Raw genomic sequence first — 12,523 nt, forward strand, 5'->3', positions numbered from 1 at the left:
AAACTGAAGAATAAAAACCATATGATCATCTCAATAGATGCAGAAAAAGCTTTTGACAAAATTCAACACCCATTTATGATAAAAACTCTCCAGAAACTGGGCATAGAGGGAACCTACCTCAACATAATAAAGGCCATATATGACAAACCCACAGCAAACATTCTCAGTGGTGAAAAACTGAAAGCATTTCCTCTAAGGTCAGGAACAAGACAAGGTTGTCCACTCTCACCGTTATTGTTCAACATAGTTTTGGAAGTCCTAGCCACGGCAGTCAGAGAAAAAAAGAAATAAAAGGAATACAAATTGGAAAAGAAGAAGTAAAACTGTCACTGCAGATGACATGATACTATACATAAAGAATCCTAAAGATGCCACCAGAAAACTACTAGAGCTAATCAATGAATTTGGTAAAGTTGCAGTATACAAAATTAATGCACAGAAATCACTTGCATTCCTATACACCAATGCTGAAAAATCTGAAAGAGAAGTTAAGGGAACACTCCCATTTACCACTGCAACAAAAAGAATAAAATACCTAGGAATAAACCTACCTAGGGAGACAAAAGACCTACATGCAGAAAACTATAAGACACTGATGAAAGAAGTTAAAGATGATATAAACAGATGGAGAGACATACCATGTTCTTGGATTGGAAGAATCAATATTGTGAAAATGACTATACTACCCAAAGCAATCTACAGATTCAATCCAATCCTTATCAAGTTACCAATGGCATTTTTTACAGAACTAGAACAAAAAGTCTTAAAATGTGTATGGAGACACAAAAGACCCCGAATAGCCAAAGCAGTCTTGAGGGAAAGAGTGAAGTAAGTCAGAAAGAGAAAAACAAATATCGTATATTAACGCATATATCTGGAACCTAGAAAAATGGTACAGATGAACTCGTTTGCAGGGCAGAAACTGAGACACAGATGTAGAGAACAAACGAATGGACACCAAGGCGTGAAAGCTGCGGGGGGGTGGGGCTGGTGGTGTGATGAATTGGGAGATTGGGATTCACATGTATACACTGATGTGTATAAAATGGATGACTAATAAGAACCTGCTGTATAACAAAATAAATAAAATAAAATTCAAAAATTCAAAAAATAAAAGAAATGTAGGTAAAATTCAATTTTATACTAAATTGTTAGGCTATGTCTTAGAATGAAAAGATAGAGCAAATCTAATTTTTTATTGTTTTGCCTGGAACTCTGAACACAGCAGTATAATGAAGTTTTTGAGGTGGAATAAACCTTCCAGATCAACTAACTTAGCAGTTCTCAAATCTTTTGGTCTTAGGACCCCTTTAAACTTAACAAAATGATGAGAAGCCCAAAGAGCTTTTGTTAACGTGAGTTATATCTAGTGATGTTTACCCTGTTAGAAATTAAAACCATGAAACATTTAAAATAGCTGTTTATTAATCCATTTAGAAATGAGTGATAAGCCCAATTCATGTTCACATAAATAACATAATTTTTGAAAAGCAGTATTTAAAAAATTACTGATAATGGCATTGTTTTACATCTTTGGAAATCTCTTTCATGTCTGGCTTAATAAAATATAGCTGGATTCTCCTAAATGCTTCTACATTCAAAAAAATATATTTTAAGGGTAATTGTGGGAATTTGAAAATTATTCTGTTAGAAATACTTGTTGAGCACCTACTCCATCATCCAGATAGTCTGGGTTTTGCTGCAGTAACAGCTTCAAATACCAATATTTGGTGGCATAAAGCAACCAAGCTTTGTTTCTCACATGTTCCATGTCACTTGTAGTGTGGCTTGTCATCCTCAATGACCCAGAATGACAAAGAAGTCACTACTAAGAATTTGCTGAATGCAGTGGTTCAGAGCAAATGGGAGAATTCTGGCAGGTCTCAAACCAGCAATTAAACGGATGGCTCAGTAGTAACACCTGATTTTATTGGTCAACACTGGTCCATTGGCCCTACCCATCACAAGCGAACCCAGAATTTCTCTCTCCTATGAGCCCATAATGGAGGAGAACTACCAAAATGTGGTAAACAGTGCCACTGATTACTTTATTTACTATAAGCCAGACTCTGAAATGAGTATGGCAGACCTGATGGTGTCTGGCCCCAAGCAGGCTCACATTCATGTTGTTCTCCTTGTTTTACCGCCTAGCACTGAACTCACAAATTCTGTGTGAAGCCTAGAAGTTAAGATATTGAGAACTGCTTCCTTTGCATAGCGTCCTGGCACACATTTGAGAGCCCCAGTTCTGTTTCTGTCAGCTGCAATTTTCTAAAATAGCAGATGGTGCATTTTGCCTTCCCCTGGGGCACTCTGGAATGAATGAAGAGATCGCCTTCAGGGAGATCTTTATTCCTGAAGATATTTCTTGCCCCTGTGCATTTCTGCTCCGGAAATCTGACCCTGGTGTTGGTAGCATCTCTTGGGTCACCTCCATAGCAATCAGTGCTATTTGGCTGATGGACGATCAGAAAGGTGGAGCTGGACTAATTTGAGGAACCATGTGGGCTCATAAAGAGTCATTACTGATAAATAATGACTTACTGGCTATTTAAAGACAGGCGTTTTCTGTACTGTTCAGTTCTGGCTATTTAAAGAGAGACGTTTTCTGTACTGTTCAGTTTTTCCCTGAATGCACTTGACGATTCTTTGGTAATGTCTTCTGACTGACCACTTGTCTTCGTTTTTAATATCAAGGAGTAACATAGATTGAAGTAATTGCCTTGGTAGCAACTTTAGTGGTGAAGGGTATGGAGTTATTAAAATTTATAGTCATGCTGTTTTTGCACCTACACTTTTGCTTATCTTGGAGAGGCTTATAAAAGGCACCAAGGAATGTGGAGAGAGAGCAACTACCAACTCATGGCAGGAAATCAACCATGCAAATGTTGGTTTTTTAGTGTTCTATTTGCTAAAATTTACATTTATTTTTACAATATTTCTTAATGACAGTGTTGCCAAGCCAACCAGTCCTCGGCTCATGCCACTAGTGTCAACTACACTAATGGGGGGCGGGGAGAAAGAGAAGAGGTGACTTACATTTACTGAGGGGTCCCAAAATGTGCACAGCTTTGTGCCAGGTGCTTCACACATATGTGTCCTCCTAAAATCCTCACTGCAATTTGCCTTTTTCCTCCACATGATCCTTTATAAAAGAAACACCAGAAGTTAAACAACCTACCCCAGGTCATGCAGCTTTAAGAATCAGAGGTATTATTTGAACCAAGATATGCTAAAACCCATGTTTATCATATCAAACCAATGAACTTCTACAGCAATCACAGTGTTTTAAATAGTCAAATGATTGGATGGTTCCTTCTCTTGATCTCATGTATACCTTATATTGGTATAATATTTTATTATTGGTAAAGTACTGTCATATTAATTATAACATTCAAGCCTTATAGCAGCCCTCCAAAGTATGTAAAGTTGGTATCCTACCCCCATAATATATTATCAAGAAATGGGTTCAGAAAAGTTAAGTAAGTTGCCCCACGTTAGTCAGGGCTGACTCCAAAGCCAGTGCTTTTCATCCTTCACATCATCTCTTCTCTGGACACATGAGCCAGCAGACTTTATTTTCATGGAAGCTGAGCATGATGGATTCAAGCCTGGGCAACTGTTTGGGTATTTGTCACAAAGCTTATAATGAACTGAGACAAAGCAGTTAGCCACAGATTATAATGCCACTGTGGTCCCATGACAAATGACAAGGAGGCTGCAGTAATGAAATCTCATTAGAGATTTCATTACTGCGAGTGAAGAGACCACATCTGAGGTCCAGCACAGGCACATTTACCACTGCAGGAAACAGAATGAAACATCTGAGTAAGGGTCTCCACTGACATTGGCAACGTGCTAGCAGGATTAAGAAGACCTCCTCAAAACAGTGATTGCGATAGCAAATGTGTGGCGCCTAAGATAAGGACCAAATAGTTATTCTGGCAGAGATTAAATCTTCTCTTTTCCTGAATCTATTATGGATCTTGTAGAAAATCTGCCCAAGAATATATCTCACTGATCAGCCTACTCCGTGAGCCAGAACTGTACTTTGCCACTGCTGTTGCTGAAAAGCTGCAGAAGGCTGGTTTAAAGGTCTCCTCTCTCCCCACAAAACTGTCCTCCATCCATGATTAATTAGTGACTGAGGTGAATTGAATCACCAGCAGTCCTTTACATGCATCCAGGATTTATACAGTGGTTTCTCATTGAAGAACAGTGATGCAATAAACAGTCCACATTTGTGGGGTGGACAGAGGAGTAAGGGTGTTGTCTGCAGTCATGGTTTTTTCACTCCTCCAGTCCTTCAATTCTGCTAAAAAGATTATGATTCAGGTTATTATAGTCTTGCTTATTTAGGCACGAGGGTGATTAGGCACCAACACACACACACACACACACACACACACACACACACACACATATCCTTAGAAGTGCATGCCAACTCTTTAAGAGAAAGCAGAAAAGTCATATTGTCATTTCTGCATTCCCAGAGAATTAAGGAGAAAGAATAAAATGGATCATAATATTATTAATTGTGGGCATGAAAGATGCAAAAGAACCGATCATCAGGTTCACTTATCCATGCATCATGTTTTAATAGTAGGTATTTTGTTTAGTGCTGGAGGTGCAGAGATAGGAAAACAAAACAAAACAAAGCTGAGAACACAGTGTCTCAATAAACAGGGATTTAAGAAATCCTGTTTCTTAGAAACTCAAGAAAATGAGTATGTTTAGTCACCATCTGGGGAGGCACCTGAATTGCTTCTCCCAGAGAACAGAACATGGGAATTGCAGACATCATTTTACGTTGTGTGCTGTGCTATCAGGGCACAAAGGGAGCAACGTTGTCCACTCCCCTGTATCTCAGCATCCCTGCCTGCTGAAATCAGCCTCTTTTGATCAGCCTAGATTCCCACTTTTTACGATTAAGGCTCCTAGGTACTTATTCATTCTTTTATTGGGCACAAGATGTGTTCACATAACTAAAGGAAAATTGGCTAGTTAAGGAAAACCTGTCTTTTGGAAAAATAGTGAAGTCTAGCAAACTGTATAGAAACCAGTACCTAAAATCTCACCAGAAGTCTCAATTTATTGACTTTAAGCATAGTGAGTGCTTAATAAATAGTGTATTTATATATTGAATGAATGAATGAATGAACCAAAATCACTAAACTTGAGATTCAGTGAAATCTTTCCTATGTCTTGGTTTGTGTGGATTCTGGACTTCTTTTCCCATATCCTTTTCCTTCCTTTCCTCCTCCTCTTCCTCCTTCTCCTTCTTCTTGAATAGAAGGAAATAGAGGATAACAGACTATGTGGACAAATATTGTGACTCAGTCTTGTAGAACATCAGAATCACAGCTAAATTGTATTGTTTTTGAAAGTCCAACCTTTTGCCAATAAGCCAGACTATTAGAGAAATGGAGAAAGATGTTTCTTTCCTCTCCTTGCCCATTTCCTCCTGACACCCTGCATGCTGATACCTTTCAGAGAGGTTGCTAGGGACTGATTATATCTGATCTGTGAGGTTACCTTCATTTTATGTCTTCTTCTGAATACTAATTGCAACTCTTAGTCATAGGTTATTAAAGGAGAAGAGTAAGAGTTTTAATAACATTGTTATTTATATTTCAGTGTTTCTGGGCACTTCCCAGGAGGTGGATGATGTCACCACCACCACCATCACCATAATCATCACCTTCATTGCCCTAATGTTACTCTTCTGGAATTCATTGTGTTTTCCCTCCCAGAAGTCTATGTAGGGCCACAGAGGTTCTCTTCTGCTGTGTAACATAAAGCTATAGCACTGAATATTAATTACCTCCTTCTTTGGCTTAACCTTAGGAATGGGGCTACAAGTGTGGGAAGGTTGCCAGCATCTGACTTGGAAAACCCCAGTTCAGTTTCACTGGGCCCCACTGAGGATACATTTCCTATGTGCTTTATACCTACAGAAAGTATCACCAAGAGTAAGTCTATAGTGCTAGCTCCTATGGTTTTGGCTCCTAACCGTTCTGTACACCTCCTCTTGGCCTTGGTTGCCCCCCCAGAGTGCAAGCAGGCTTGCATTTCCTCTTTAATCCTAAATCTGAATTGTGAAGTAGCCCACAATTCAGTGTCTGATTAGCCTCTTCTAGAAAACATGCCTAATTCATCTCACAGAAGCTTGCAGTGTCATTACTCACTTGTTAGGTAGTTCTGTGGTTCCAGCTTTGATATCTGCTGAGGGCAAAATCAAATGATGTAACCTGTGCAGTGCAGCCTCTGAGAGCAATTTGGGTGGTTTTGTACCATTGGCTTTTATGTTCAGGATGAAAGCCCATGGAGAAATGTAGGATACTATTATTAACTTCAAGCCGACAGCTCTCTCTGGGTACCTACAGATTCATTGTTAGTTGGAGAATCCACTTTAAAGGGAGAAAACCTTGTGGTTAGTGATAACTTGCCTTTTGTGTTTCTTTATTATAGGAACAGGGGAAAATTGGAGTTGTCTTCAATATTGGCACAGTTGACATCTCCATCAAAGAGGAGAGGACCCCGGTAAATGATGGCAAATACCACGTGGTGCGCTTTACCAGGAACGGCGGCAATGCCACGCTTCAGGTGGACAACTGGCCAGTGAATGAGCATTATCCCACAGGTACATGTTTTACTCTCAATGACCAGACTCTCTTTTGTTCTCCCATTCTTACTTCTAACTGGTGATTTTCTCATGACGGTCACCAAATCATTAAAACACTGAATATTAAGCACACATTAATATTTTTTGGATGAAAAAATAAGTTATTTCTTTCGGACTTGGTCCAGTACAGGGAGCTTCTGGAGACTTATTAACTATGCACTGAACACTTCTTTTGTCCATTTGATTAATACTGCTGACTGGCTCATACCAAATACAATGATTATGGATTGTCCGGGGCACTGCAAATGATGAGCAACGGAGAGAAGGGTACACCATCTCTAAAATAAACTATTGTCAGTAATCGTGGAATAATCAATATGAGATCTGGGCTTTGTGGTGCCATTTAGTCAGGTGTGATTGAACATACAGATGGCCAGAGATGGCAGAAAGACTGTGAAAGGAAGTTTACTAAACTTGAGATGATGAACGTCAGGTCAGGGTAACAATGAGAGAAAAACTAAGGGTGGAATTCCATTCATTTCGTTGACTTTGCCAGTTTTTGCTCTCTCACTTACACTAGCCTGCCTTGATTTTCAGAGGTTGGTCCTAGTAGGCATTTTAATAGCAGGCATGCTGGTGTGGGAGGGAGAAGGGTTAATCATCTGTTTAAATTTTATAGTCAAGGAGCATTCGCCAGCAAACTCCCAGAGCCAGATGGCCAAATCAAGGACGATGGGGGGAAAGGTTGCCTTCTTTAAAAAGAGCATTCAAATAATCCCTTAGCTTTCCCTCTCATCTCTCACTTCTACCAGGAAAGAGCCCTGAACCCTGATCATAAAAGTGCCAGGAATGGAAGGGAAAATACTTTGGCTAAAGGCCTTTGCTCCATCATTACATTATCACCTGGTCGATGCAAGAGAATAGCTCAGAACATTGAACTTGTCACTAATGTGGGCATTTATTCTATGTCTAACTCTCCATCTCCTACACCCCAAACTGCCCATCATTTTCTCACTGTTATCTTCTTACTTCCTTTATAGTGAGGTGAGCACAGAGGTAAGGAAGCCGGAAGCACATTTCCAGAAATGTAAGAGCCCTTTAGCTAATAATCATCACGCTTGAGAGAAATATGTAAATTTGCCTATTTGTGGCCCAAGAATGTTGAATGACTTGAAGGCTGTGATTATTTTTTCATGCCTAAGTTAACATTACTTTTCTTTAAATGCCAATTAGAGGTAACTGTGCTACTGGGTTTTTCCTCTATTAGCCAGGATCTTCCTATGTCTGCTTTAAGAATTATGGGAGCATTCACAAAGAGCATACAAGACCCCCGAAATACTGAAGCAAAAAGCCCCGCCCACTCATTTATCTACCATCTCAGTCTCTGTACCATATCCAGTTCAGTCTCTGCTGGGAGTCTTTTGACATACTCTTAGCACTTCTTAGATTAAGGCACAAAAATGACCGTATGCATTTATCTTTGAGCCTTTGAAGAAAGCCAGAGGTGTTAGCAGCTACTGTGAATTCTCATCATCATCCAAATGCACTAGACACTAATAGACCTGATTTTTAAATGCTTCTTAAACTCTGGGGGATGAGGGACGGGAGGAATCGAAATAGCCTGAAATCTTAAAAACTGTTAATTTGTTCATAAGAAAAATCAATCCCTCTCCATGCATATTATCATTGGCCCTGATACTGTTGCTGTAGGGTCTGTTGTGTTTCTATTAGGAATTTCAAAGGTTCTAAATTGATGTTAACCACTTGCCCTGAGCCAATATAGAATTCTGAGTTTGCTGCCAGCAATGAGAAGGCTCTTTTTTTTTTTTTTGAGAAGGCTCTTTAATGGTCATTTTTAAAACCACATATAGGTAAGAAAACCAGTGACCCTTGCTGTGTGCCTATCTCTTTGTATGTTTAGTTCCAAATTACGGGTTGCTTCCTATGTTTTCAAAACAGAACAGACCTTTCTTTAATGGCATTGCTTCCCACTGAAAACCATTATTACTAGTAACTGTTGGTAACTGTCATTTGGTAATAATATATGTTATTATTACAGGACATGATACAGTAAAGCAGTTATAAGTATGGGCTTTGGAGTCAACTGGCTAGAGTTGGGATCTTGGTGCCATTAGCTATAATTCTGAGGCCCACCAGATTAAGACCTTGAAAGCCCTAAGCACTAAAATATTTTGTGCACGTCCCCACAAATAATTCAAAATATAACACCTATAAACTGAGTGTAAGAATTTCTAACAGTTCTGACTTTTCTTCTCTGCTGATCACTATAATGCTTTCAAAATATAGCAGATTCTTTCTCCCCACATTCTCATTTGTTACTCTCTCTGCTTTCTTGGTTCTCTAGGTAAGTGCTTATTCCTCCTATTTGGTGATCCAGTTCCAAACCTTAGGCAAGATATTGAACCTCCCAAGTCTCTGTTTCCGAGTCTATACAATGGCATGATGATAATACTTACTTTCTAGGGCTAATGTGAATATGCATGTAAAATACCCAACATAATGCTGGGTCAGTTAAGTCAATACTCAATGAATGTTAGCTATGAGGATTACCAAACGTTTGAGTAGCATTTTTTGCTATTATATATTCACTCATATAGACTACTTCATTTTGACTATTAAATAGCCTGTAAATTAGGTAGGGTAGGTATTTTTATTCTCCATTTCAAATTTAAAATGAGACCCAGGGAGATATTGTGTTTTTTCTATGAGAGAATAGTCATGAGAGAATAGTAAATGAGGGACAGAACTAGGACCAGATTCTCCTGTTCCCAGCTGAGCACAATTTCCAATATTGCTCCCATAGCAAATTGGGGGATATTTTGAAAAATGAATAGATAGAAATGAGCATCTTTCCTGTGTCATCTTAGATTTATTCCTTTTCTTAAAGTATCATGTTACAAAGATCAGTACCAGTAACCACACAAAGGTGGTTATTGTGAGATGGGGAGTGGAAAATCCTCTTTTAAAAAAGAAAAGTTGTCTTAGCTGTGCTAAAAGACTCATTTGTAATGAGACGAAGCTGTCCTCCTAACAACAATGGCAATGTGCTTCCATGAAGCCACTCAAAGAATACTGAGTACTTAAAGGAGCTGTCACCTTACTCCATTGCCTAGAATGGAAAATGGCTTTGGGAAGTCCAACATTCTGGTTGGACTAGGACTTCCTAGGAGTGGCTCACTCTTTTCAGCTTTGGATACCTTATTTTCTCTGCCACCTGCTTCCCTGTGCTACTGAAAGGATCCAGTTTGCTAAATTTAAAGCTCATTAGAGCAATCTGGCAGTGTTTATTTAATTTATTTTAAACCATAAGATCAAAATAACCCCTGTATCTAGGTATCAAAGAATAAAGCCACCTGGTCATGCAATCTTGACACAGTTTCTGCAAAAATGATGTATCCATTCTTTTTCCAAGCCATTCTGTTTTATCAATAGTGATAAGTCTATAAACCAGCAAGAGGAGTTCAGTTGTGCTACTTGTCTATAGCTAATTTTTAAACAGTAGAGAAATATAACTCCTACAGAATATTCACTTACGTCATCTCATTCTGAAGGCTTGCTCTCAGGAAACCGTGTCTGCTCTCCAGGTCCCTGTGCACCAGGATGAGTGGGTCAACTCCAGAACCTTCTCATACTCATTTATAGGATTTTATGTGGCTCTACTGAAACATCCCACTGTGAAGTATTTAGAAACCAGCTGGGCCCACGGCATGTAGCATTGGCTTTTTGTGAATCAGGAAGGATCCAAAATGAAAATAGTTCTATAGCCATCAGGATCTTGTATCACTTAATTCTGGGAGATACAACTCAAAAGCAGCTTCTTTCTTTGAACCTGAAAATAGAAAGGCTAAGGAACAGGAGAGGGAAATAAAAGAAGAATAGCCCAGAGTTATCATCCAGGCACTGACAAATGTTCCTTATAAAGCCTCTAATTGCTGTCTTGACACAATGCAGTGGAGGGGACAAGAGAGGGGAGGGGAACGGTGAGTTGAGCCTGAGGAATTAATTTTAGCCCCAGCTCTAGATCCCCTGGGAGGCTGAGCTGTTAAAGATCCTCTCTCTGCTGTGAATAGGTGACTGGTTATGTCATCAGGGCTTTCAGAACACTGAACATGGTACAGGAAGGGGCTTTTTAGGTCAGAACCAGGCTTCCTGGAAAATGAAGACTGATAAGCAGCTTCGATGTGTAAGACTTTTCATCTTCCCATGGCAGGTGGTGCTGAGGAGAGCAGAGTCTCAATGTTTTTTTCCCTTTTCCTTGATATCGCACACTAAGTTCATGGAAGTGCTCTTGACTGGTTTCCCTTTCCTCAGTCAATAAAATGTCCACCAATGACCTATGCTTCAATCCTGCTTGACCACCCAACTCAGATCATGGAAAAGATGTAGATGTGGCTCGCCTTCAAGGACACTGGATGGGAAAACTCTTTCTTTATATTTGAATGTTTCAAATTCCAAAGAACATTTTCTTTATAGGGACTGAAAGTAAAAACATTTCTGTAGTGCTTACTGATGCTGTAAGTGCCTTCATACGCATTGCTGCCTATGTGCCTCACTCCCTCCTGTGAGGGTACTTGGTTTGGTATTATTACCACCATACTCATATTAGGGTTACATTGTTGAGGCTCTGAGCATCAAAATAACTTACCCGATATCACACAGTTGAGGGGCAGACTCAGGATTCCTATCCTGATACTCAGATTGCACTCCCTCAAATTTCTTTCTCATTTTCCTATCTCCTATCAATTTTATTGATACTGACACTAGGTTATTAGTTTTGTTATTTTTTCCATGAAAGTATTCTCAAATAGAAGTCCTTGCCTGGACTCGTTTAATTAGTAGCATTCCTCAGCCTTGGTGCTATTGAGATTTGGGGCTGGGTAATTCTTTGCTGGCGGGGGGCTGCCCTGTGCATTGTAGGATGTTTGTCAGGATCCGTAATTTCCACCCCCTTGATGCCAGTAGCGTCTCCACAAACGCCAAATGTCTGCTGGGGGACAAAACTGCCCCCATTTGAGAATTACCGAGTTAAAGAACGTCTCCAACATATTTTATTTCAAATTCTTTTTATCCTTTCATTGTTTAGATAGTATGCATGGGGGTAAGAGAGATTTTTTTTTGTTCACGTCTCATCCTAGATTACTGAGACTTTGAAGGGTTAAAAACAAGTCTGTGTACTTGACATAATGCTGAAATTTCTCAGGCCTTGGGTTTTCATTAATTCCTAGCCAGGAGGTTTTCTTTCCTTTTCTTTCGTCTTTGCCTGCAAACATTTGAGGCCTTGCCAGATTTGAAGCACACATTAAAATAAGCCCCATCTACCTGCTCATTCATCCGTTCAGGACTAGTGTTACTTTCAGTTCAACTGCAAAAAAAAACATAGATAGTGAAGTCCTGCAAAGGGAATAAGAAGCATAAATACAACCAAAAGGGAAAGCCATATTTGAGCATGGCTGTAGCGATATAGCATCGCTATATAGCATCAACTAGAGAGAGGCTTACTTAATGAATGTGTTTGAACATTGCTAAGTACATTTTAAAACCATCTTGCAATAAGTTCTTCAAACATTTGGTCACAAAATATATCAATCAATCAAACCAGTGCATGCTAAATACTTGCATTGCTAAATAGTCATTTTGTTCTAATTTGTCAGGAACGAATTAGGACTCACAGGTACTAGGTGAGTTTCCATTTCCAAGGGACTTTTAACTTGCTAGAGTTGGTGATGTGTGTGTGTGTGTGTGTGTGTGTGTGTAAAACAGCATCCTTTAACCTGGTTGCCAATGAGATTCTCTTGGGAATTTTTTAAAAAAATCTGTGGATGCTCAGGCCCCGTCCCAGGTAATCAAATTTAATTGGTCTGGGGTGTGGCCCATGTA

The 12,523-nt window shown here is 39.4% G+C and overlaps 1 protein-coding gene across 8 annotated transcripts in view; it reads left to right on the forward strand.

The window, feature by feature from the left end:
• Window positions 1-12,523, forward strand: part of NRXN3 (neurexin 3) — a 1,750,257-nt gene that overhangs the window by 1,548,618 nt on the left and 189,116 nt on the right. For all 8 annotated transcript variants that reach the window (XM_028496242.1, XM_028496240.1, XM_028496243.1 and 5 more), the window contains one exon: window positions 6,472-6,643. In XM_028496242.1, the coding sequence (XP_028352043.1) occupies window positions 6,472-6,643 (172 nt within the window). The remainder of the gene's footprint in view (window positions 1-6,471; window positions 6,644-12,523) is intronic.

The sequence above is a fragment of the Physeter macrocephalus genome, chromosome 11 (assembly GCF_002837175.3).
Source record: "Physeter macrocephalus isolate SW-GA chromosome 11, ASM283717v5, whole genome shotgun sequence".
In the NCBI taxonomy this organism is placed as follows: Eukaryota; Metazoa; Chordata; class Mammalia; order Artiodactyla; family Physeteridae; genus Physeter; species Physeter macrocephalus.